This window comes from Trachinotus anak, unplaced genomic scaffold, assembly GCF_046630095.1.
Source record: "Trachinotus anak isolate AG129_WGS33_773 ecotype Australia unplaced genomic scaffold, CSIRO_AGI_Tana_v1 ptg000032l, whole genome shotgun sequence".
NCBI lineage: Eukaryota > Metazoa > Chordata > Actinopteri > Carangiformes > Carangidae > Trachinotus > Trachinotus anak.
The window spans coordinates 1033135-1061119 of NW_027273883.1; the positions used below are offsets into that span (position 1 = coordinate 1033135).

Sequence of the window (27985 nt, forward strand, 5' to 3'; positions counted from 1 at the left end):
CCAGGTCGTGATGATGAAAACATGATGAGTCGGCTGCTGTTTTTTCTTCCTGTGAATCCTGAATGTGTCAGGATCCAGGATCAGTGGCCTGTTTGTGAATCTGACATGGAAGAACATCTGGACTGCTGTGACTGTAACAGACCTGATTCAGGGCTGAAGCAGCAAACAGTCCAGCAGTGGCCTGTTTCTGATCAGGTCACGATTATATGGTCTGGCAACAAGACGACGAGTCCAGCATCAAGAAAATAAACGACTAGTTTATTTGTGATTACTAATTATTGCTCTCAGGTAATAAATCACACTGTCAAATTAATCAGTTGTTCCCGCTAATGAAAACTTTATGCAAATAAATCACTAATTTAAGGTCTTGAACTACAAATGTTCACTCTAAAATCAACAAATCCTGCTCATGAGTTAGAATTTCCTGCTCTAGGGTTAAATTCATGTGCTTGAATTAACAGAAGTTAACATTAAATGTATTGAAGGGAAATCAAAGATATTATTATATATTATATATATTATTATATTCAAAGATAACACAAGAAATTTAACATTTCGCCTATAACTCAAATTCCTTATTTGTATATTTGAACATTATATTGTGTTTTATATGATCCAAAAATGACTAAGTGGAACCATAAAGTGTAATTTTAGCAAATTATTTTAACACACACACACCACATGTTCACATTCTTTAGGTTTTCTTCAGAATCTCCTCCTCTGCTCTGAGGCCAAACCAAATATGTTTCCACAAAACAACAATTTATGTTCATGTTACCACAATTAATCACATTGTCTCTCCTCCTCTTCCTTTTGGGCCAAAAACAAATATTTATGCCCCTCCCTCCACACACACACACACACACACACACACACACACACACACTTTACAAGCAGATCTGGAGGAAACTCTCCATACATTTCATGTTATTTATTGATAAATCATTTACTGATCAGTTATAAGCCGTCAATAGGAACTAGCTTTGTGTGTAGCCTACATATTACAGCTGTAATTCTTCACTGATAGATTTTCTCCCTGGTTCATTTCTGCAGTAAAAAAGACAAAGACACTTTTTTTAAACCTAACTTCCAGAAAAACTTGTCTCGTCTTCCCTTGCGGCCGCTGCAGCAGTGAGACTGCACTGGGGCGTGGCAGTGTGTGTGGAGCTGGACTGTGTTAAACTCTGGGCTGTTATCTGCAGCAGGAACCAGGTCTAAGGGGATCACTGGTTCAGAGTCGATAATGGGTCCAGTCTAATGACCAATTACTTTGAAGAGATTAGAAACACAATCAGCTGATAAAACCAGATGCTCTGGTAAAAAATTAATGTAACAAGAAACTTTAACACTTTTGTTTGGTTCACTCAGACTTGTGATTGTTTGGTGATCTGGCACCATCACTGGGTCATAGTGGTTTATCACCAAATACCTGCAGAGCTAAAGACGTTCCCATCAGCCTCAGCTGCTTTGCGTTTAGTGCTAATGCTAACATGCTAACTCACTAAACTGAGGTGGTGAGCATGCAGCCACTCCTCCGACCCCACAGGTTGTTTGTTTCAACCTTCTGATACGACCCATGGGAGTGACCGGACCTTGGTTGCCATGGTGACAGTAATAAACATGAAGACTGTACTAAGAGCAGTGTACCTACCTTTGTCACCATGGTTACTATAATAACATCACGGCTTGGTTAGGTTTAGGAAAAGATGGTGATTTGGGTTAAAACAAGTTCTTCCTCAACATTAGACGATCTTTGTTGTCATGGTAACAATAATAACAACGGACGATCACGGATAATAGAAACAACATAAACTGCTACTGTCACATGGGAATCAAACACCGCTCTCCTGAGTCATGTTCCTGTGTTGTGTTGACCCATGTCAAAGACACTAAATTGTGCAGCTGAGAGATAAGATTTTCAGAGACTCAGCTCTGTTTCTACTCAGAGACTTGAATAATCTTGAAAATGGCAGATTTCTTCATGATAGGAGTCAAGACTCGTTCATACAAATCCCAAGAAATGTGGTTCTGTGGTACAATGTGGTACTGATGCATGACTGAATGATTTATCCCCCCCACCTCCCCTGCAGAGTGTGAGGATCACTGGTGGGAGTGGACGGCTGGGAGGTGTTTCCTGCAGGAACAAGCCTGCACCTCCTTACATGTCCATGGGACTCGTGTGATTTGTGTGCAGAGGGTGCAGACGCAGAGCGGCAGATCTGTAAGTGAATCTTTACTCTTGTGTATAAATGGAAAACATTCAACACAGCACTTTATTGTGGAATGGTAACAGGGGGAGAAATGTATGAAGACTGTGCAGCTTTGTTTGTTACCTCACTCACCTTCTGACCTGTAGAATACTTGGTTTTAGAGCCTGATGTGTACCAGTCCAGACCTGCTGGGGGATGGGCTTTTTCTGCAAAGAACCTTAATCACTTTTAATCCACACTCACAGTTACATGAGCTGATGTTCTTTTATTTCAGTGTGGGCTCATTAATTTGAGAAAACACTACATTGAGGATCCATTCCAGTAGTTTTACCCTGTGAAGTCACCTTTTAATGCACATGTCCGTGATAAAGTGATTTAGGATCTGAAAGCATGACTCTTCACACAAGATAAGAATTTGTGTAAATTAATATTTCTATGTATTTTATACTAGTTTGGTTTTTATTGTGCTTTTAAAATAATCACACCCATCAGGTTATGCAGTTTTCATACATAGTGAATGTTTAATTTAAAGTTAATATGATTTTTATGCAAACTCTGCAAATGAACAGTAGACTGATTACAAGTACAAGTCTTGTAAAATGAAAATACTCAAGAGAAGTACATCAAATTTTTGTGGGGTTCTTATGCATAAAATAATCAGAAATGAATGTTTTTTTAACTATTCTTTTTTTTTCACCAGTGGTGTTTAAAATCACGACTTCACTGATTTATTCCTTTGAGGGAACATCACTGTGTCGGTCAGGCTGAGGTTATTTATGGCTCAGAGCTTTTATTACTGATTTCTTTCAGCTGTTTGGTCAGTTTATGAGACATATTTCTGTCAGTGTTCCTGCTTTAGATTAAACCACCTTCTCTCTGAAAAGTATTAAACATCAACTGCTGCCACAATCTATTCAGTTTCACTGCTGGTTACTGGGGCTAAAGGACCATACCACAGTTTTAACCCCGACAATTATTGTCTAGGTCATCACACACACGCACACAGAGACACACAAAAAGAGATAGTTATTCATGGTTTCCTGTAACGTTATGTCGTCAAATGTTTTCATTGTTTGACCAAAAGTCTATTCAGTGGAATATCATGAATAAGAGAAAAACGTTTTAGAGGCTGGAACAAACTAATCTTTTGCATTTTAGCTTGAAAGTGATTCAAAACTTTAATTAGCCTTCAAAATAGCTGCAGATCAATTTCCTTTAAATCAATCAATTGACTAATTGTCATATATTTTACATAACTGCACATCTTTCCTAATCATACTGTAATATTTAAAATGTGTTTGAGTGTTGCAGAAGTTAAAGCATGAACAAACACCAGGTTGTCTCTGTCCCTGTTTCAGATCTGTCTCCACTGTCCTCAGTCCACAGTCTTTAACTCTCAATGTAAAACACATGGTGACTACAACTAATCACCATGTTTTTTTCTAAACTCTTTGAACAGCACTGAGCCGTGTCTGTTTGTCCTGTTTTCCCTGTAAAGCTGCTTTAATTTGCGTCTTACATGATGAATAATGCTGAGAAATATTTTTAAGAGGCTCAGGTACAGTTGGAGGCAAATTGTATGGAAGTTCATTAATGACAAAACAGTTCCAGCTGAGGGTGTGTTTGACATCAGGCAGATTCAAAAACCAGTTTCACAACAATATTTTCAAAAGTGATCGAAAGTTAAAAAGTTAGTTATTAAAATAAATATGAAATACTTTACATAGATTTACTCCAATTCTAGCTCAGTGATGAACTGAATGCATATATAATATTTTTTACGTAATGTAAACACATTTAGGCATCTGCTAGTGATTTAAGTTTTATTTCACTGCCTTAAAGCTTTACCTGCTGAAATATTCACAGTCTAGCTTTTTTTTTTTTTTTTTTTTTTTTTTTGGCATCTATAAGCTTCCATACTTCACGCAGCTCTGCTTAATGTAAGTGAAAGATCTACTGCAGACTTCAGAGACTTCACTGTAAAACCCCCATCCTCCATCCCAACCCCCTTCATCTGGAACTCATCTGTTTCCCATTCAACCCTCTGAACTGTTTCTTAAACAAATCCAGAGTATGATCATTATATAATATTTCTATAGGGTCCTAAAATATGCAGTGATTTATCTTTAATCAGTTGTTCAGTCCAGTGTCAGTAGTGATTTCCAGAGAGGCCTGAGTTTGTACAGTGTCTCAGGAACAAACCAAACAACAGAAATATGTCAAACAGGAGAAACAGTTTGTTGAACAAATGTAGATTTCCCACATTTCTGTTGATCTTGAATAGATTTAATTGATTGTTTCTTTGGGAATTCAATTCTAAATGTGTCAGTTTACAATATTTCTGTATGTTTTCTGGTGTAGTGCAGCTTATTGTGATATTATGATATTTGGTACGGGAGTCTTGCTGCACAAATTGAAAGCCCCACACTGTAATAATAACTTTAAAACTTTAAACTTTATTTATATAGAACCTTTCAAAAGTGCTTTACAATAAAAATGAATAAAAGTAATGAAGAACCAGAACTTAAGATAAAATAAAAATAATTAATAACTTGTCTGCATCTGGAGAAGCGACAGTTTTTTCTGTCGTTAAAATAGCAAAAGTGATATGGAGACACCCTGAACCGTGCACTGGTGTAAACCATGATGCAGACAGGTTCAGCCTCTCCCCTCACAGCCACAGATTTCCCCACATGGATCAGTGCTGATCCTGGGGTGGATGTAACGCTGGCAGCACGCTGCCTGAGGGATCGTCACACCTGAGCCTGAGCACAAAGGAACATTTCATTTATCTGTTTACAGGGACGACTCACATCCATCATTATTTCTGTAAATGTGTCAGTGTTAGCCAGCTGGCTAATTTTCAGCTGCAGACCTTTGGTGGGGTTTCTCTGAAACCAATGAAGTGATGGTTAAAAATTACAAACAGAAGACAACACAACACCATGACAGAGCAACAGCAGAATTACACACATTTCTCCAGACAGTGCACAGGCCAGAGCAGCAGGAAACAGCAGAACATGAGGACAGCATTACAGCAACAATATCTGCTGCACAATAGATGCAGCCAGGAGTATACACATACACAATAATGGAGGAGGGGCACAGGAAAGTGTCAGAGGGTTATTTCACTGCTTAAATCCTCCTGCATGAGATGTTGATATTACTTTCCTCCTGTGTGTATAATCATAGATCTGCAAGAGTCAAGAGAGTGTGTGTGTGTGTGTGTGTGTGTGTGTGTGTGTTGTAGACGACAGAGAGCGGCCTTTTATGGTCAGAGTTTACATTTCTAAATGTACAGTCATTAGCGGTGAGAGTCAGCGGAGGCAGGAACCAATCAGATGATGAGATTAGGCTCAGGATTGTTGTGGCTTCAGGATGCAGGTCACTCCCCTCAGATACCTCAACATACCCTGGAGACTGTGTGTGTGTGTGTGTGTGTGTGTGTGTGTGTGTGAGAGAGAGAGAGACCTCATTCTCCCACCGTTGACTGTCTGCTTCTTATATTTCCTAGAAAGCCTGTGACTGTTCTCAGTTAACTAAAGTCAGTGTGATGAATGTTTCCCTCTCTGGCTGCTGAGGCGACTCTCAGTAAAGTTTTACTGGCCTGTCTCTTGGAGGTTGTCCTCAACAGGAAAACCACATCACTAGTTCTTTGTTCTCCTTAACTGGACAGTTTTGATAATCCAGAATCATCATCATCATCATCATTATGCTTACATGGAACCACATGGACAGAATCAAATCTTTCTCTGGTGTCTGAAACAGCTGATTAGCAGAATTACGTAGGAGTCAGTTTGCTGTCATTGGACAGATCTTTAGGAATAATGACAAACAGGAAGAGACGGAGTCTTGTACAAACAAAATGACATCTGCATCACTATGTCATCAAACTTAATGAGCTGCCACAGTCCACACAGTAGATAGTTGTGCTTCTGACCTTCTGACGTTTCACATGCATGTGTCACCACGGTAACCAGATGATGTGCATGATATATACAGATCGCTTCCTGAACAGTTCAGTTGGCAGATGGGTTTTTATAGTAGTTTAAGAAATCGTGTTGCAATCACCCGTTCACTCACAAAGAGTCCTGTGATTGGTCTCTTTGCTTTCACATGGAAGTGATCTCAACCTGATCCCAGAGTTTGATCGACCGATTTCACATCACTGATTTTTCAGTGACAGAGTGAAAAATGGTTCTAGCAGCTGACTGTTGTACTTACATTTCTGTTAATGTACACGTTGAACAAATGAGCTACATGTTAATCAGTGAGTTTGTAGAGGTGTTTGTAGGTGGACGGGCTACTGATGAAAACATGCTGAATATCTGCAGATGTCAGTTTCTCAACAGAGAAGATTCGTTGAATATTTGGTTTTTGAACTTTTAGTCAAACAAAACGAGACATTTGAAGATGTCAACGTCAGCTCGGGGATTTTTTTTTTTTAAGTCTTAAAGACTAAACTGTGAAAAAGTTGCAGCTGTACATTGATCCACAACTTCAGTTACAAAGAAATCCATGAATAAATCAGTTCAGTCATTCAGCAAAGCTTTGTGCCCATATTTGGAAATGAAGCCATTTCCTGTTTGCCACCATCGGCTCGGAGCAGCTGAGCAGGTGTGACAGAGGTTTTCTTACAGACTCTAAACTGTAGAAACCAAATGTTGAGTCTGTTGAGTGAACTGAATGTAAACAGCAGACCACACAGTCTCTCTCCGACAGACTGACAGATGACTCGGTTCAGGTTGCAGCTGCATGATAACTGCTGTATTTCTTCCTGTTTATCTGGTCTCAGGGTGGAACTCAGATCAGGAACTCTCTTCTTCACTTGTGTAAACACACTGTGGGCCAGGGAGGAATTAGTGCAGCAGATACATACGCATCAATCACAGTCACTGGAGTGTCAGCCGTCAGTAATGAAAGGATTATGGGTATAAATAATATTAAAGTCCTAATGAGGTCACAACTTGTGTTTGTAGTGATAGCAGCAGTGGCATGAGCAGTAAGAGCAGTAACAGTAATGAAAAAGTTAAAACCAAACTAGTAGCAGTGTTACTTCTGGGACTTTGTGATGTCACAACTAAGCAGTCACCACTCCCTCAGCCACACCCCAAGCCCCGCCCACCTGGACCCATCATCCAACCTCGCAGGATTTGGTTTCTCTGACTGTTTACCTGAAATCTGCTATATTTTTATTGGATCACTCAGAAAACAGTCACCCAATCAGAAGAGAGACTCAGATCCTCTCTTCTGATTGGCTGACTGACCTGTTGTTACTAGAGCTCCAGAGAGAAGCCTGAGAGAGGAGATGTAAAACTACACTGAGATGGTTTTTGGCTCTTAAAACCACAAATATATCCTCTAATGGAGATCAACACTTCAGATAAAACGCAGGAGAAGTTAAAACATGGACCTTTAATGTGTAACTAGTGATGATGCTGCTAATCAGCTGTTCTAGCTGTGGTAGCAGTGTAGTAGTTAATAGTAGTAAAATCAGTGCTGTTAGCAGGAATCATAGTGTTAATAGCTAATTATCAGTAGTATTGAGAGTTACAGGAGTTGACAGTGTGTTAGTAGTACTAGTATTAGCAGTAGTCAGTGTAGTAGCAGTACTATCAATGGTAGTACTAATGGTCGTATTGGTAGTTATAGAAGTAAGTGCCGTAGTAACAGTAGTTCTGGTAGTAAAAGCAGCAGTTAAACAGTTAGTGGTAGTTAAGCTCTGTGTGGTTAATGACGTCTTTGTTTTGTGATCCAGGATCATCAGCGTCTCTGGGCCTCCTGTCCTCCTGCTGAACAGACGCTGACCCTGCGCCAGGTGAGCCACCATCACTCACTGACACCCACACGTCCTCCACCAGTGAGGTCGTAAATGTCTGACAGTTGTTTGGGTTCTATTCCCACCTCGAACCCACTGAATTAGATTCGTCACTGTTTCATAAACGGTACGTTCACCAGTCGTTTAGTGAACGTGTCACTCCAGGCACTCGGATGTTGTTGTCCCTGTTTGTCTGTGCTTTAATGTGGCCTGTAATGGATGAACCTCCCCCAGTTGTAGTTTCTGTGGTGGGTTTCATGGGTTTATGGCCCCTGGATTAGTGGATGCATTTGCACTGAGGCTTTTTATAGGAAAATTGTGCGGATTTGAGGTTCTGGATTTGAGTTGCTGCTCACTGACAAAATTAGCTTCAGCATGTTCCTGCTTTCTTCTTCTGCCGAGGAAATCCATGATGAGGAATTTCCTGCAGATACCCGTTGGCCTGACTTTAAATTCTGAATCTTTTTTTTCATCTCTACTCACTTTCATGGGAGATTTGGTCAAGAAGGAAAATAAACAGAAAAGCTGCACAGCAACAACATGAAAGTCAGAAAAACATGTCACAGACTAAAACCCTCAGGTTCACAGAGAGAGCGACTCCAGCCTCAGTCACTTTACACCAGCGTGTATCAGAATATATGTTGGTGCAGTTTATCTCCAAACATGAGGAGGAACAGACAGTAAACTGTGACTCCCACCAAGCAGACGGGGAGACGGCAGCTGAGCCAGGAGCAGACTGTGCTTCTCAGCGTGTTGATGAAGTGGTGAAAGTATGTCACAGACCTTTAATCTTCTTGTTTCCATGGAGTTCCTCCTTTGCTGGGTCAAAACTGAATGTTGACCAGTGTCAAACCAGCTTTGGTATCAGAGTAAATCTCCTACAACTCGTGGTCTCACAGATAATCAGTAGTTTTATTGCAACAGTCTTAAAATGTTAAGCAACGGATGATTATTTTCATTCATATCAATTCATCTGTCAATTATTTTTACAATTAATCTAATAATGGTTTAGTCTTTAAAATGTCAGAAAACAGTGAAGGAAACATTCTCTTTTTTTGTTATTTTTCTGTTCAGGCAAAAAAAAGTTTTCTACTTTATTGACAGAAGAGAAAGAAGCAACAAATCCAACAAAAGAAAATGCAAAAGAGAAGCTGGGACCACTGTGAAAATTTCCAAAATGTGCTGTGGTTCCTATTATTAGTCTTGGTCTCTTTTCTTTTGGGGGTAACTGTGCTCCGAGTTTCAGGTGGTTGTGAGCTGTGAGGCCTGTTTCTGTTTCTTCTTCTGTTTCTCAAACTCAGTCATAAATGCAGCTGAATATTTCAGAATCAGAATCAGTTTTATTGCCAAGTATGTTTCCACATACAAGGAATTTGTTCTGGTGATTGGTGCAGTTGGAGGTTCTTGGAGGTTCTTGTAAACAACAGGTTTACACAGTTTTAGTTTCTGCCTGTATGTGGGAATCAGGTGGACCATGACATGGTCAGAGTGGACCAGTGCAGCCCGGGGGGACGGCGGGATAAGCTCCACTGATTGTGGGGTAACAGTGGTCCAGAGTGTTCCCCTCTCTGGTCGGGCAGTTAACAAACTGTCTGTATTTGGGCAGTTCATGGCTGAGGTTCCCTTTGTTAAAGTCACCAAGGACAATAACTACGGAGTCCGGGTTGGTCCGCTCCACACACAGTATCTGCTGTGGCCTGTGGTGGGATGGAAACACCGACCAGGATGATTGAGGTGAACTCACGGGGGGAGTAGAAGGGCCTGCAGTTTATGATGAAAGTCTCCAGGTCAGGAGAACAGTGCTGCAGGATCACTGTCACGTCTTTGCACCAGCCACTGTTTGCATAAAAACACATTCCTCCACCTTTGGTTTTGCCGGACAGCTCTGTGTCGCGATCCGCTCTGAAGAGCTGGAAGCCGGCCAGCTCCAGCGCAGAGTCCGGAACCATCCACACAGCCACGTCTCCGTGAAGCACAGGACGGAAGATGAAGAAAAGTCTCTGTTCTTCTGCACCAGTAGCTGAAGTTCATCCAGCTTGTTGGGCAGTGAACGCACCTTGGAGAGAAAGATACCTGGGAGCGGTGTGCGGAGTCCGCGCCGGCGGAGACGCGCAGGCGCACCGGCACGTTTTCCTCTCCTCCGGCGTTTCACTGCGAGAGCAAAGGTCAGTGACCTCTGACCAAAATGTCCAATAATCCCACAGATGAGTCGAGAAAAGTAGGAAAAAAATCCACTGGAGTTGTTTCTCTGATATTAATGAGCTCTTCTCTGGTGAAAGAGCTCCGGAAACCAAGGCAGAAACTGAGTTTATGAAGAAAATAAGACCAACACACCGAGGCAGCCGGGGCAGCTGGAACTGGACCTCAGAGAAAATCCCTCCTGGCTGAATCTCTGACCTCTTAGTTCTCGACGCACCTTGAGGTCCTCAGGTAAAGGCCCTCAGTGTGTTCCAGGGGCCCGGCTGTGAGTCAGTGACCTCCTTTAACTGACTTTCATCAGTCCTGGTTTTACTTTCCCATTATTTCTCTTAAAATGACTGAAAATTGAATTGAAATGACTGAAAATGATATTCTCTTGTATTATTCTCTTTCGTTGCTGCCTTTGTGCGGCTCTTTGTAAGGCAGATTTAGATTCAGTGTAAAAGCAGCTGATGTGCTTCCTGTTGCTGTGGAAGGTTGTTGTCTGCTCTGCTTTGAGGAGAACCTCTTTCAACTTTAAATGATCTTCACCTTGGAAGTGAAAGCACATGAGAATCAAACTGACCTTCGGAGGAGAGGAGGCGTGGACTGAGCCGCGACAGTCTGACCTCTGTGTGAACAGCGACCTGACGGACGACATGGAGTTGTTACTGTGTCTCAGAGGTTTGGTCCAAGCATCAACAGCAGACTTTAATTTACTTGTTTTCTGCGGCGGCTAACGTTATCAGATTTTACTGAAAGCCCAGAGGAGCTCGCTGTGAACTCTGGGAAACCGCAGGTATTTCCAGGCAGCAGGGATTTGAAATCTGAATGAGACGATCATGTTGCAGAGAGAACATGCTAATGAGAGGAGTCTGATCAGAGGAAAGTCCGTCAGAGATGAGCTGATAATTGTTGCTTTGAGTAGTTTTCACTGTGAAACCTAATTTCACTGCCTCATAAATGTTTCCTCGGTTTTAAAACCACCTCAAGAACAATAAACTTGACGTTGCAGTATCCTGCGCAGACCGAACCAGGCAGACCTGCCAGACATTTGAGTCTCTGATGGTCTTCATGTGGTCTGGCAGCCATGTTGGCAGCCCTCAGTGAACAGTTGAGAACAGCTGGTTGTGTCTCTGAACTAATGACTTCTGTGTCTCATCAGGTTTAACACAGTCAGTTATTTCTCTGGCTGTGAATGTCCTGTAATCATTAGTCCATGTGAATTTATCAGCGTCTGTGACATCAGTACGTTCTGCCGTCTGCGGACACCACATACAGTTAGCACGCCTGCTAATGGAAGCTATCATTAGCATGTCAGCTTTAATATAAGTGTGGTGTCTAAATGAGTTTTTCTACAGACACTGGTTCAGTCGCCCTCCAGAAGAACAAATGAGTTCCTGGTAAAGAGCATCAGGTTTTTGCAGCAGTGTGGATCATCACAGCATCACAGACTGTAGCTACAGGTTGTGACTTGGAGCCACTGGTGGTCCCAGACTCTTGGGGGTCCCAGGCAAAGAAACCCATCGCAGCCCATCACGGGAACCTCCACTGCTGCCACACACTACATTTTCCAGATGTCACTTAAACGCCTCACATGCACACTACTGGTGGACGCTGTAGCTCAATGTACAGAGTCTTGGAGGTTTAAGGGGGTTTATAGTTGTTATTGCAAAATGTGCCAATATGAAGAGGCATCAGGGGCCCCTTTTCCCCTTGGGGGCCGCAAGCATTTGCCTGGTTTCCTGATGCGTGACAGAGGTCCTGCACCATCTGTGATTTCACATGGTCTGAAGTTTGACACTGCTGACTCAAAGCTGCTCTAAACACAGCTGAGAATGAGGATGATGATGATGGTCTCCTCCACTACTGAGCGGACTGAACCACCCTGACCTGTAGTTTCACCTGCTGCAGGTGACACACATCCAGTTACATGTGGTCCTGATCTGGAGTCAGTTTCCAACAGATTATTTCCTTCGTGTTAATTTTCTTAAATTGTGATTTGACTTCATTTGTCTTGTTTTGATGTCACGTTGTTGATTCAGCTCGGCTTCAACGACCTGCTGCTGTTTGGTGCGATGGATTTTTTTCTCTTCACAAATCACTAATTCATACACCTGTGGTATTTAGCATCAATATTAAATCAGTTTATCTTTTCTTGTCAGTACTTCAGTGGAAAACCTTGACCATCACACACACACACACACACACACACACACACACACACTCACACACTCCTCAGATCCTGTCAGTCATGGCTGTTTTCTGTCAGCGTGGCTCCAAACATGAGCTCTATACATTGAAATAACAAATCCCTGCGTTTAGATTAGTCAGAGCACAAACATCTGCCTTTCAAACACAGCAATCAGCAACAGTAAATCACATGGGAGGGAGGAATATCCACAGCGCCGGTGTTTGGTTATATAAAGCACAGGGCCACATTCAGGGCCCCGGGGGAGCCTGGGTGTCCTTGGTGTTTGACAGGGACATTACAGCATCCAGCTCAGGCCCAGGGGGGGGGGGGGGGGGGGGGGCCTTCAAAAATCTGTGTGTTTCTTTTCGCCAAATATTAAGACATGTAGCACATGTGAGGGTTTTGCAGCACAGTATAGATTTACACTGACTGAGCTCCATGTTTCTGCTGCACACCTTCACCTCCTCCTCCTCCTCCTCTGTGTCCACACTGAGCTAACTTGGTCCACTCGCCCTCTTATTCGTGGAATATACTGTATCTCACTCTCAGAGTTATTTTTACAAGCCGCATTAGACACATTACAGGCCAGAAGTATGTGGACACACCAGCGCTCCACCATAAGGGACAGCTGAACAGCAGCGATGGGCTGTGCATGTATCGCTCTACGTCTGTCTCTATGTAGACATGGTCCTTTTTCTTTCTCAGGTCAGGTTCAGATAGCAACAGATGCTAATGGTTACTATGGCAACAGCCCTTTCCAGTACATTTGCAAGTTGTAAGCAGTTTGTTTATGCACATACAGAGCTATAAAACCAAAGAGCATAGCTCTCCATTAACATTACACTGTGAGAAACTGCAGATAAATAATAGAGGTGCATTTCTGATCACAATCAGCAGCAGCCACTGAAGGAAATCACACTCAAGACGCAGCTTTAAACACAGCAGGTTAGTTGTTCCAGCCTCTTGGAGAACAGTTCCCCTGTCTCTTTGTGTGATCCCAGACTGACTCATGATGCTGAGACCAGGTCTGTGTGGGGTCCAGACCATCTGTTGCAGGACTCCTGGTTCTTCTGGTCTTCATGACTCTGGCTTTGTGTCTGGACTCGTTGTCCTGCTGAAGATTATCAGACTGATGATGAGGGGTCTAAACATGTAAATGGACTAAAACTTCTGCACTGTGTTGTATATTGTTGAACTGGGAATCCTCTGTCATGATGTTGATGCTGTTAGCGTCGTTCATCCTAAAGGTGCTGGGAGCGGCTGAGGTTGGCGCTCTGTACAGACCAGGCAAGTTCTTCCAAACCACAACTATGAAAACCATCATATCTGTATGGAGCTGGTTTTGTGCGCGGCAGCATCGTCATGTTTAAAAAGGAAAAGAGCAAAGTCTTGACATAAAGTTGGAAGAAATCGACTCTAAATAAGATTTTATTGCAGCTGGAGAGTTTAGATTTCCCTCCATGTTCACAGAGCCCGACCAAAAGTGAAGCACGTAGTGTATCATTGACAACATGTCAATGAGTAAGACTCTTGGAATATGTTGCTGTTGATGGTGAGTCACAGCTGAAGAGTTTGACCCTTCAGGTGAGAAATTGAGTGAGGAAACATAAAAAAGGCATGGAGCCAGCAGCTTTCAGAGGGGTCTGCTCAGACGGAGAGGGAGAGAAGTGTAGTGACTTTCTGTGCAAACATATGCTCTCAAGATGTGAATCTAAGTGTTGAGGTCGGAGTAATCTCAGCCTTGTCCAGGGTCAGTCCTAATTGGGCCTGCAGGGCAGATTTGCCTCGTGGTGGGTCTGTGAAGGAATTTCAGCGCCGAAAGCTGATGAAAAAGAAAAACCCTGAGAGCAGCTGTGAGCCGCCTTATTGGACTTTTTAATATGTTTTTCTTGTTCAAAGAGGGTTTGTGATTTTTTAGAATTTTTTTTTATGGGGCACTCGCTTAGAGCTGACAGTAAAACGGGTGATTTCAGCCAAGTTTTGAGTTCAGTCCAATTGGTTCCAGCTGTGCAGGTAATCTCTGTAAAGCAGCAGTCTGAGACCCTGAGCTCAGAGACCTTAACCTCCACAGACCTGCTTCCTCCTCTGCTCTGCTCTCTGTGCGTCATGAATCTCTGCAGTTGGAATAAAACCCTGCAGAGTCTTGATTGTACACAGCTTTTTGAGAACCGATCCATAAATCACGTTTGCATCGATCAGGGTGGTAGACGGGAGTGTGTTGAAACCTGTTTTCATTTTGGCCCCTGATTTTGATTGTTTTAGTCTTAGTCATGTGACACATTAGTCTGGTTTTAATCATTGTGCATTCTTAATCTTTTCCCGGTAAACATTCTCCTCTGAGAGATTGCAACTCTCAGTCAGAGGCTGCTCTTGGTTCCTGTTTTGGTTTTGTGACTATAAAGCAGGTGTAGGTTCTGGTAACTGGATGATGTGGAACTGAAAGAACACAGTGGACCTCATCGCTTCATATTTGTAAAGCATCTATCAAGGAGGAAAGGAGGAGACCACACTTAACAGCTGGCAAAAAGTAAACACTGATTAAATGCAATCAGTGATTCTGCACAAGAAGCTCTGGGTGAGATATGACCTGTTCTCCAGCTGGAAGTTATTTGATGCAGTCTCTGATTTTCTTGGCCTGATGCATTATGAAATGTGGCTGATGAGAAGGTGAATCAGGATATTCAGGTCACGTCCTGACATAATGCACAACTGACTGTGAGGAGTGTGGGCGTCACAGGCCGACCTGCTGCTCTGTGCTGTGCAGGACTGCAGTAGATGGAAGAAACATGGCCGCTGCAGAGCAGAGAGCAGCGTACCTATACAGATGTGAATGGTTTGAGTCGGTCATTAAATAGAGAGGAGGACACATGGGTCATGTTTCTGTACAGATGTGCCAGTCTTCAATCAAGTTTATCTTTATAAACAACTTCTCTGTGTATTTGCTGTGGTTATAAATATACCCAGCTGAATTTTAAACCTCATCTGATTTGATTAGAGGAAAGTCTGAAAAAGCAGAAATTAATTTTTCTGCATAAACATCCTTTTCATCATCTTCACTTCCTCCTCCTGACACCTGAGAAACTGCCTGGGTTCGGCTAAAACCTCACACTACATGGAGATAGGAAATGTTAGGTCACTGTTTTTAAATGTGTTTGCTGCCTGTGAGTTTTCATGGTTCATCTTAAATATTTTACTGCTGCTTCTTGTCTGTTTTTTTGTTGGATTGTGGCTGAATTTAGTTCATAAATCTGTTGTTTTTAATCCCAAGAAGCAGTAATGTCAGCTCGATAAGCAGAAGCAGCAGCTGTACGTTGGTCCATCACATCTGGGACCAGGTTTGAGGTCAAAGGTCAATTGTAGTGAGGCAGGCATGAATGACTTAATCAACCTTGTCACAAGTCAGCAACTGTTGCTCCTTTATTCACCTGATTATATATAAAGCAAGGCATTCTGGGAGTCAGGTCTTCTCTCTGTGCAGCATGAAGAGATTTGAGTCTGAAATCCTTCAGAGGTTCAGCAGCTCTCAGTATTCAGGAGGAATTTCTTTTACAGCCTGGTTGCATTGGATCAAATCTGCTGCTTGTTTGGGATCCCTTCTTGAATCCTTTTGTTTTCATGTTTCGTCTCCTTCAGCTGAAGTTCACAATAACAGCACTATCACTGATGGTCAGTGTATCTGAGAAGAAACCTGTAAGATCCTGAAAGTGAGGGAACTGCGCTCAGAACAACTAGAATTATCTAACTACACTGACAAACTATCTTCAAGCATAAAATGATCAACTTGAGAGGGTGAGAAAACCTGGTTCAGTCCCAGTGAAGCTCTGTCTTGGTTTCACACTCACACCTTCTACGCAAAGAGACGGTAAAAGAAACTGCGTCTTCACCGTGTCCTGACTCTCCTCCACCCAGCAGATTTCAGTCGGTTTCAGACTCCGTGCAGGAAAAACTTGGACCCACTACAGACAGACCCGTCAACTGAGAACCAAGCTGCAGTTTTAAAGTTCCAAAATCAACTTCATGAAAGCTGGTTTCCCTCCTGCAGGGTCGTCACAGTGTGCGTGCATGGCTTTGTGCATGACAATACAAATTCTGTTTGTTCTACACACACAGAGATTCAAACATTAGAACAAACGGGTGATGGGTAACATGAGCAGTAACACACAGCACGGTGCCTCTCGCGTCGTCACTACACTGACTAAACATCAGCTTATGTGAAAACTAAACACTGGTTCTGAATTTCATCTCCTGTCCAGGCAGCTGGAAATGAGACCTCGCTCAGCAACAAGACAAATATAAACTATTATATAAAATAATGTAACATAAAAGACAAATATGCAAGAGTAACGCTTTAAGTTGTGTTTCGTGTCGTGCAAATCAAGCAAGGTCATGTGGCATGTTAATCAGGAGAGACTTCGGTCTGAGTCAGTGAGTAAACTTTGTTGTCATGTGCAAAACAAAACAATTAGACCCCATAATGATGTCATCATATTTAAGAAGGGAGCGAGGCTGGGTGAAGCACAGGAAAACCCCACGAAGGTCTAGACACTGGTGGCGGTGGGAGGAAGAGAGCGCTGAATGTGATGTGGACTCTGATGTGTACTGGACCTGGCTCTGGATGTGAAGACTGGATGTGGATGGTGGGGAGGAGGGGCGCAGTGATCTGCACTGAAACCACAGACGAAGAAAGAACAGATTTTAAAGTTTGACAGCAGCAACGTGATTGGCTGGCTGAGATTGTGGCAAAACCTGATTGGGACCTGGTTACAGAAACCACCTGGGTGTAGTTGCACAAAACACAAAGTTTTCTACTTAAGTATGACACAGTTGTGTTTCTCCTCAGCAGAATCTCTTAAAAGGTTTCCTTAGTTAAGGGAAGAGGTTAAGGCATTTACAGCAATGACAGAGATTTTACAGCGGTAAAATTCCACAGTTTCCATGGAGACCATTTGTTTGCTAGCATTAGCAGCTGGTTATCATCTCCCTGTTATTGCCGCAAAAATGACTGAAGAAAAGACGGCAAGAAAACTGCTCAGAGGAGGAAAAGGTGAAACTCTAGAATATATCGTTCAGCAAACGAGTCAGAGCGTTTGTCAGTGAATGACACAGCTCACAGCTGATCGATGGACATGAAATACACCAATTATTGACCCAGTACTTTCTTCAGTATAAGATCATGATAATGAGAAAACCTTAAATACTTATGTGAACATTTTAAGGAAACCTTAAGGAGAAGACCTAAGGGTGTTTTGTGCAAAGGTTTTTATTTTGAGGAAATCTTACCTTGGACTTTAAGGAAAATCTTAACTTGTTTTGTACAACTGGCCCCTGAAGTCGGCTGATTACATGAAGATTCAGAAGATTTTATCATCCAGGAGTCAGTGTTGTTGAACGACCTTCCGGGTTTTTCAGAGATCATTGGGTATTTTTTTTAAATCCAAAGCTGTGACCTGAATGTAACTTTAACACATGGGAGCCACAAACTGGGGCCAACACGGTCACAGCTCTGACTCTGAGAGAGCAGCCGTCAGATCAGACGTCAGGTCACACCCCTGACTCCTGAAATGATCCTAATGTATCAATCTAAACGGTTTTTCTTTTATGTCCTGACCCACGACCACGGTTCAGTCGCTTTATAAGAACGTTGTGAGTTCATTGAGATCAATATGAGGCAGCTTGTTTTTCAGAGGAACACACGACTCTGTCCTGAGGCTCTGAGGATAATTGTGTGATAATGATTTCCAGCTTTGATTTTCCTCGTCTCTCAGTCCCAGTTGACGTCTGTGTGTCAGCTGTGACCAGGAAACTCTGAAGGTCTAAACTGAATAATGGGACAGAATCGGCTGAGAGAATTCATACATTCATTCTGTCACGTCCACACCTGAACTTTTCTCTGATGCGTGTGGATGAAATACAAAAGTTATATTAAAAAAAAAAAAAAAAACACCGCACTGAAACAATAAATTCATCGATCAGCCAATCATCAGAAACCCAGCAGACTGGTTTATTGATCAATTCATCAATAAATCATTTTTTAAATCAAGTTTTAAAGTTTGAAGCAAAAATGTCAAATGTTTCCGGTTTGTTTTTCTGTTCGACGCCTCAGTGAAGTGAATATCATCACTTGGGATTTTCTGATGTCGTATGAACCAGATGATTCATAGATTCATCAGCAGTGGAAATAATGGAGGAGTGGCAGCTGCAGCCTCAGAGGAGGCTCCGCCCTCAGGATGATGTGCAGCACACCTGACAACACCTGACCGTTTTCACCACACTGGGGTTGGAAGGACACTGACAGAACTATGAAGGATGGGGGCAAACAGGACTCAGCCCTTCCAAACGGCGGTGTTTGGGTGTGTTTCTGCTCACAAGTCAATGTTTGTGAAGCTCTGTCTGCAGTCGAGACTTAAATGAATTTGATTACAGTAGAATTCAACTGTTAGAAGTGACTTTCAGAAAGTTCACAACATCCTGCAGGACATCGTGAGACCAGCGGGTCACTGTGGCTCATCAGGTCAGGCCTACCTGAAGGACGAAGGCAGTAACCACACAAACCTCCGCTGCCAAGCTTCTAGCTCAGCGATGCCAGACCTATCACACATTAGCTGGAGCTGCAGTTTTTGGTTTTTTTCTAAAAAGCTTTCTAATTGTGACTTCACATCTGTGCACACCTGGATCAGTCTGATCAGTTTGCCGCCGTCGCTCCGTCCGCTCAGAGGCCAGATGCTGACCTTCAGCCGACCTCCAGAGGACCGTGTGCACTGTCCCATCATCAGTGAGTCAGTGAGAGGAAATCCTGATTCTACAACCATTTCAGTTTGGACTGGCATTCTAAACAATGAGGCCCCTCATTATTTAACTTCAAACAGTCTTTCTATACAGCTGAACCGGAAAGAGCTGCTCCAACTCTGACTAAATAAATACAACTGGAGCGGAGCATGGAGGTCCATGTAAACAGACTGGGATGCATAAACGATGCAGAGACCCTCCTCTCAATCAGCCCATCAGTGGGGCGCTGGGCTGCGATTACCTTCACATGCTTCACATTACCGAGCTCCACCTCCTTCCCTCGTGGGGCCTCGGCCGATTGGCAGGTGATTAAACACAGATTTCAAACATGTTTGTGGGGGGGCGGGGTGGCCAGGCACACATGGCAACATATGTCATTTTTACTGTGCTGCCTTCACACCCAGACAGAGAGAGGGAGGTTTCATTCTCTAGAAATCCTCTCGAACCCCATGAAGAAAGTCTCCGCTGAGCTCCTTTGAATTCTATAGTATTCAGAGCTGAACCAGCAGACTGAAAATAGACTTCCAGGTTTTGTTTTTATGTCTCTATTTCCATTTGGCCCAGCTGCAGGGAGATGTTTTAGTACAGTGATGGTAAATTATGTGGAATGCTTCTTAGGAAATGCAGAGAGGAGAAGAGTGGGAAAGATTCAGGGAAGAGGAGGAGGAAGACGTGTGAAAACATTCGAGACAAAGGGCAAATGTATTTAGGGAGTTTCCATGTTTTGCTCTTTTAAGGGTGAAAAAAACAGTCGCTGCTCCAGATACATGACTCAAAAGTGTTGCACTCAGTCTCGTAATTATTCATGGGAGTGTTTTGGGCGTTACATGCAGTAAACCAATCAGAGTGCCTTCTCCTGTTCCCTTTAAAAGCCATGTGAGTGTGCACCTTGATGCACTGCTACTACAACAGTGCAGTGGAGTGCACATTGTGTGCCTGCTTATGTAGGTGCACACTCCTCTCTTGACGCCAGGTGTGAGACGGGGCCCGGGGTCTTCTCGACTGATACATCGACTCTTTGACCTTTAGGGGGCAGCCTGAGTCAAAATGCAGTGACTCCGCCTCCAACTGCCAGCTAATCCAAAAATGGGCAAAGATGCGGGCGTAGTGAAAATCTGATATCACGCAGCTCTAATCTGTGTTGGCAAATGTGGCCGCAGATACAAATTGTCTGAGGTCATTTACAAATAGTGTCTGTGTCAGTTTTTGTCGGTTACAGTTCTGTAAACTAAACTAATTTAAGGGATAGTTATCGAAAATGTTTATTAAAAAAAATTTGATATCTGCTGAAATATGATCAGACTGTGATTCTCAAATATCAAATCCAGAATGTCTCGGGAATGTTTTCCTGCTGTAACATCTGTGCTCCTGCCTCCAGCTGAATACAGATGTGCGTATGCTGATATTTCCTCTGTGAATTAAGCTCTCCAGCTCCTCTTCATCCTTGTGTGATTATCTGAGCAGGAGTTCAGGAAGAGCAGGTTTAAACAAAGATGGTGGGATGAGAGAGCGGGAAGGTGGTAAAACCAGCAGGAGGCTCCTCTCTGGTCTTCTCCTCAGTCACATGGTACAACGAGCAGCATCATCCAACAAATTCAAATAGTTCTCATCCATCTGAGCTGTGATGTGGCCAGACAGTGTCTGGTGCCCACAGATCGTAGGAAATGGCACCATTATGCAGTAAGCAGAGCCAGATGCAGCAGATTCAGCTGCTCTTACTCTTCAGGCTCTTTATGCACAAGAGATGGTTTGAATTCATTTGGCCGCTGGAGCCGCAGGCTTCTCTGGAATAGCAGAAGAAGAAAAGGAGGGAACATCAGCACATTGAAGGAGTTATGAAGTTTGGCTCAGTGGTCGAGTGAGCTGCAAAAACAGTTTTCCATCATCATGTCTCTCTCTGAACAAACCAGTCAAAGATCCTCAACTGAAGCTGAGGCTGCAGGAGGAAGGAGGCAGAGTATGTGGGAGGATTCTGTCGTTATTTGTACATCTTCTTCATTTGTTTTGCACACACGAGATTGAGTCACATGTCCAGAATGAATGTTCCAAGCTGCCGATTCTCCTCATGATGGAAAACAAGAAAAACCTCCAGCTTTACAGAGGTGACTGAAAATAAACAAAAAGACGTTTCCCCTTTAGAGACAGAAAATCAGTATATTTCACTTCTTCTAACATTTGTCTCTGAATCATATTCAGTCCTGAAGAGGCACTGTGGCCTGTTAGTCTTATATAACCAGGCCTGCCAGAAAAACAAACCTACATGTTGTTAGTTTTCACAGTTTAATGTGATAACAGCTCCACAGTGTCATAGCAGAAAACACCATGAATAAAAACTCTGGATCTTTACTTAACTATGTGGGAATACAGTATCTTCACATTGTGTAATGTTGCAGCCTCATGCTAAAATAAAAGAAATGTATTTTTCCCTCCTCAACTCCAGTCAGGGTCCGAGCCGTGTTCCCTCACCAGAGAACTCACGTCTCTGTTACCCACCATCTCCTCAGGGTCAGAGAAAGCACTTCTTCTGTCTGCTGTGACCTTTAATCACCTCACTAGTTGCTTCTTGCCACAAGGGATTTCTCCACTCGGACCATCAGTGAGTCAGTGGATTAGGATGTCACTTAGGGAAACTGTATGTTTTAATTCCATAACTGAGCATTAAAACGTTGCAGTCCAGGTTTCCAGAGAATCCTGGCAGATCCTGCCTGAACGGGGAAGAAGGATTTCTCCAGTGTCCCCACCCAGACGTCGTCCTAACCATCACTCCAGCATCAACTCGTCGACCTTTTTGTTGTTGTTTTGCAGCAGCAGATGGACGCTGAGCTAAGTGTCTGACCTCACATCAGTCAGGCCGTTCAAATATCTGCTGATGATGTGAGAGCTGAAGTGGATTCCTGCTGCTCACTGAGGAAACAGAGCTCAGGACTCCAAGTGGAGGTTTGAAAAGGAACCAAACATAGACAGAACATTATTGTCACTTATTGTGATAGTTATTGTTAAAGTTCCACCCAGTCTAAAGGTAGATGTCCATGTGTTTGTGATTATAAAGCAGGTCTAGGTTCTATATTAATACTGTGAAAGTATCAAAGCCTCAGTCCACAGAGAAATGCACACAGCCTGTATTCAGACACTGAGCCTTAAAACCAGCCGTCAGGACTTCTGGAACTTTGTGATGTCACAACAAAGCAGTCACTGCTCTCAGCCATGATTTGGTTTCTTTGAGTGTTTACCTGAAATCTGCTATATTTTATTTGACCACTCACAAAACAGTCAGTGGGACCTTTAAAAAAAGTTTTTATTCTAAGGTGAGATACTGGGTTTGTGAATGTTTATCCTCAGCTGGCTGTTCCCTCTTGGTCACAGGATATCAGTCACATTTCCGTGTTAGCAGAGCCGTTCTGCAGCTGCCACAGACATGTCCCCGTCCACTGATCATATTCATGATCTGAGGAAATGAACTCCGTCCCCCAGATGGACTGTGTGGTGAACACGGGACTCATCTGCTGGATGCAGATGTGGAATCATCTGGCTGGGCATTGGCAGCCCAGTATGAATAATATAATGTGTAATGTGATTTGATAATAATATCTCTATACTATAAATAAACATGATCCTCAGTTATCTTAGGAAGGAGCTTGCTACTGAAATGTTGGAAGCAGATTTGATCATCCACAGCTAATTGACTTTTTAATATTGATATTAATATTTGAGAATTAAAAAAATTTGACAAGGATACATTGGCTGATAGTTTTTTTTATTATGATCTTAACACAGATCCAATAGATTTTTTTTCAAGAATAATAATAATATCTTTATACTTTTTAAAGTGCAGAAATCATCCTGTCAGTTCTGTGCATTGACTGATAAAGTTTGACTTGATTTGTGCTTTTTGTAGCATTAATGTCTTTGTTTTCAGACAGGAAAGTTATCATTTTTGTTTCTATCAATCCGTCATATTGTACCAGTCTGTGATGATTTATCCCTAATTAGCTACAATATCTTAGCGTGTTCCAGTCATGAGGCTGGATTCCCCTGAACTCGGCAGTGATTTATGTTCTCTGCTGTAACACAGTCTAGATTGGCTCTCTCAGTGATTTATTCAGTATAGTCCCACTGCTGCAGTTGTGGTCTTGGCTCATGGAGAGATACATCAATTCAATAATTATACTTATACTGTAGAAGACGCCCACTTTACACAATCCTCAGCCCTCAAGTGTTGCAAGGCTCCCAGATCGTGACTGCGTGACCTTCGAAATCACTGGGAGGGTTCTGGTTAGGGGCGAAGTGGGGGGGCAGTTTTATCTGGTTGCCGGTTTGTTATCCACTTTGACTTTGAAACCCATCCATTTCAGCTAATTTAACAACTAACCAACAGGTAACCCATCCTTTAATTAATATCTTAAAATGAAAGAACTTGAAGTCATTAATTAAGGGATGATTTTCATGATATAAGGTCGTTTTTATGAGGTTCACCCCTTAAAATTCCTTTACTTTCATTTATTCCATTGAGTTTAAATACCTGAATTTTACTAATTTGCACCTGAAAATATTTCTAATATAAACCAAAATCCAAATCTTAATAATACCTTAAAGGAGCTATTTGTAATTTTTTCTCTGTTGTGGTTAGCATTAGCAGCCGTTTACTTACTAGTCTAGAAGAAACAAGAGTTCAACAACGGGCTTCTTTCCTTTACTCACCAACATCTGTCTCCAGAGGTGGAAACGAGCACCAATGTTAACTCTTTTCTCTATCACATCTATTCTTCTACTGAAGTTAGCATGCTAACCAGCTAGCCCTGGCCCATCTCGTCACTGCAGCCTTCAGTCTGCCCTGAAGACACAGCGCTGCTCAGAGGACGTGACCTCTCGTAAACACAGCGATGCTTGAGGTTTTTGTCGAATGACAGTCATGATCGCTGCCACGTAAATCTGAGCATTAATTGATTTGTCATGTGGTACTTAAATCTAAATGTGTTTATTAACATTTTTTCAAATTAAACAGTTTTTAAGGGGTTTAGTTTTGTGTTTTAAGTGATGCTGAAACACCTTGATTTGGATTAATGTGTGTGGTAGACTATGGCAAAATAGGGATTATGGGCATTTTAGAGATTATTCCGCAGTATTGCTGAGTTGTACCAAATATTTTACTGAAAGATTTTGGGTAAATTTCACAGGCCTCTCTCTCTGACTTCAGATTTTTCTACATTGTGATAGAACAATTTCTAATTAAAATTAAATGGTCTGAATTCTTCTACCCCCACGCTCACTAAATGCTGTCTGTTTGCCAGATATGCTAAATTAATACTTTGGCTCAAACATCAAAGGTTTTACCAAATTCCTCTTTTAATGTGGCATTTCCTCCAAATGTCAAACTGCTCTTTTGAACTTGTTTGTCGTGCAGCTCGTCACACAACAGTGTAGAGGTGTTTTTGGTAAAAAACCAAAAGTTAAGGTCAGTGATGCAGAGTCATGGTGGGTGTGTTCTGCTTTCATGTTTGTGACCAAGGGCTTCCAGATGGCAAACAGATCAGTTCTCTGTGTTTACGGCCATCTTTGTCTTTGTGTTGTAGGACGAGAGAAACCCGAGAGCCACTGAGCCAGTATGGAGGGGAGACGGGGTCTTCTCCTAGGCCTCATCATGGCAGTGTGTTTCTATGGCAACACTGCTCAGAGGACAGGTGGGTATGATTATGCAGCTATGACTTAACTTCCTGCATACCAGCACATAAAGGATTATGGCAAATGTACCCCTGCTTCATTACATCAGCCAACAACATCTGTAAAACCAGTTTAGTTTAGTGTATATACAGAAATGCACATAGACACACGTACACATACAGAGCAGATGTGTGTGGTAAGTTCTGAAGTTCATGTTCATTGTAAACATATGAAGAGCACCATTACTAACCCTGCACAAGAATGTGTTTTCTGCCGAGCACATGGATATGTTGCTTTCACTGATTCACAAACCATAAGCTCATTGGGTTTGATTACCAGTGCCTGCAAAGAAAAATCCTTAATAGTTCTCTTATGATTCCCTTATTTAAACAAAAGCTTCTCAAACCTAAATATGTCCCGGAATTTTGTTTTAAAGGAAAATTGTACTGAAAATTCCAGCATCAAGCATCTTTAGTGGCTCTGTAGTGTTTCTCATTCATGGAGGACAGCAGCTGCAGTCAGTTTAGATTTCAGACTAATGGCATAAAAATGTACCAAAAAGTCCATATAAGCTCCTCAGAAACACTCCTGCAGTCAGTCAGTCAGTCAGTTTGTTGCAGCTTGTTACCAGATAAAACCCTGATTCTGGATTAAACCCCAGATTACATCCAATGCCAGCATTTAGTTCTTTTTGTATAATATCTGGCAACTGTTCTTGCAACTGCTGGAGAGGTAAGGGTGAGGGGAGGTCGTGGTTATGCTAAAAAGCTAAGTTACCTGGATAATGTTGAGGAATCACAGACTGTGGCTACCACTTAATATAAAACAAACAATAACTCTTCTGTCAGGATATGAACTCTGGTCTTGTTGTATACCTCACAGTCCCATCCACCACCCCAACCTCATGAAAGTTTGCACTGATGTTTGCGTTTAATGTCGATTGTGGAGTGCAGAATGTGATTCCTAGGAAAACTAATGAGGACTTGAAAGGTGCTTCTGAAAAGTTTGTCTTGCACCTTAATGAAGGATGGCAGCTGTAGTCAGATTAGATCCACAGTATTGTCAATATATATACACTAACCTCCTCTCTTTGACCTGTAAGACTCACGTTTTACAGTTCATCACCGGTGATGTGAAAACTTCACATTATAACACAGTCAGAAGAAGTAAAAGTGCCTAGTCATACAACACTTAAAAATAAAATCCAAAATAAAATCCAAAGCATCCTTGAGTGTCAGACATTGACCAACCAGCATCACATTGCAAGTTGTATCAGGGTCTCCTGGGCTGATACGTCAACTCTTGGAAATTTCTGAACCCAAACGTGCAGCATGATCTGTTCAGGATGTAGCATATTTATTGTTTTCCTGCAGCTGAGACACACATTCAGTCCAGTTTGATGCTCAACAACTACAATCTGATTAACCTGACCTTTATTTCTGTTATTATGCCTGTTGAGGTAACTTAAGAAAACTATTAAGGTAAATAAATACTGATGCAGCCAGACTCACGAATGTTTGTATGTTGAACACTTTGTGGTGAGGAGAGGTAATGTTGAAGGAAAGGTAGGATTGGATCAGCACTTTGATTTTCTGTTCGTTCTATCAACACTTTCTGAAGGAAATGAGCACCAGCTTTAAGCAACACAACTTTCTTTTTTCATTTTCCTCACGCTTCTGCTTCCAACAGTTCACCTTAAGGTAAGTGATGTCAGTGTAGATCCCTGCTCCCTTCCAGAAACTACCCACAACCTAAAAACCAGCTGCTCATTTTTTCCTCTGGCTGGCACACACAAGCTGCCCTCAACTGCTCTCTGTACATCACGCAGACATTTTTTAACCTTTGGCTGGCACACTTTCTCAGAACCAAGACCTGCTTCAGTAGTAAGAGCTTTCCTTGTAGCACCCTGTGACTTATCTCCAAGACCTCTTCATGACTTGAGAACCTTCCCCCTCAGTCTGCACACAAGAGGCTGTAGCTGACATCGTCTTCATGGTCGATGGGTCGTGGAGCATTGGCACCGAGAACTTCGAGCAGATCCGTCAGTTTCTGTACACGTTGGTCAACAGCTTCGACGTTGGGCCTGACCATGTCCGCATCGGCCTGGTCCAGTACAGCACCATTCCACGCACCGAGTTCCTGCTCAACACCTATCAGAACAAGACGGACATACTCCAGTACATCAGCAAATTACCGTACATGGGGGGCGGCACCCACACCGGGCAGGGCTTGGACTTCATGCTGAAAGAGCACTTTGTGGCAGCAGCTGGAAGCCGAGCCAGCCAGAAAGTGCCACAGATTGGCGTGGTGATCACTGATGGCAAATCACAAGACAACGTGGAGTCCTACGCCCAGGATCTGAAGAGAAAGGGAATTGTTTTGTATGCAATTGGTATTAAAGAAGCAGATGAAGACCAGCTGAAAGAGATAGCAAATGAGCCACACAGCCAGCATGTCTACAGCGTGTCTGATTTTGCAGCTCTGCAGGGAATTTCTCAGAGCATTGTCCAGACACTGTGCACAACTGTAGAGGAAGCCAAACGACAACTCCTGCAATTGTCTCAAGGTAATATGTGTCATACCACACAGCCGGTGGTGATCACCTGATATGACTTAAATGTTATTTAGATGTAAGCAATGGTAGAGCCAAGTATTACTTACTGGTTGTTGTACAAAGTATTTTTGTTTTTACAAAAATTAAATTATATTAAATGTCAAACAGAGTTAACTCTAATGTAGTCTGAGTGAGAGAAAAAACCTTGACCAAGGAAGGTTTTTACACTTGTACAAAATAACAGTAAAACCATAGAGTGTTATTCATTTTATTGGTGACAGAACACTTTCACAGCAAAGTCATTTTAGTACCTTTTCGTCAACAGTTTTCATCATCATTAAATCAGGTGCCATCATATTATTATGTACTTTTTACTTTTCACTAACAGTGTCAATGTGGTGTTAATTTGTCTCCTTTGTGGGTTTTTTGTGTCTGCATTGTCTAATTGTAATATTCTAAGGCAGCGGTTTTCAGAGTGTGAGGCGCGCCTCCCCTGGGGGGGGCGCCTCCCCTGGGGGGCGCCAGAGGGCTTCAGGGGAGGCGCGGCAAGAGGAAAAAACAAACCTGAAAGGAAAGAAGAAGAGTGT

General features: G+C 42.5%; 1 protein-coding gene across 4 annotated transcripts in view; it reads left to right on the forward strand.

Moving 5' to 3' along the window:
* LOC139612564 (collagen alpha-6(VI) chain-like) overlaps positions 1-27985 on the forward strand; it is a 69198-nt gene that overhangs the window by 1381 nt on the left and 39832 nt on the right. For 2 of the 4 annotated variants that reach the window (XM_071468238.1, XM_071468236.1), the window contains exons 2-5: positions 2091-2221; positions 7969-8028; positions 24757-24864; positions 26802-27410. In XM_071468238.1, the coding sequence (XP_071324339.1) occupies positions 24789-24864; positions 26802-27410 (685 nt within the window). In that variant the 5' untranslated portion in view covers positions 2091-2221; positions 7969-8028; positions 24757-24788. Of the gene's footprint in view, positions 1-2058; positions 2222-7968; positions 8029-24756; positions 24865-26801; positions 27411-27985 lie in introns of those variants that run through there. The other 2 variants (XM_071468237.1, XM_071468240.1) reach the window with 2 other exon arrangements.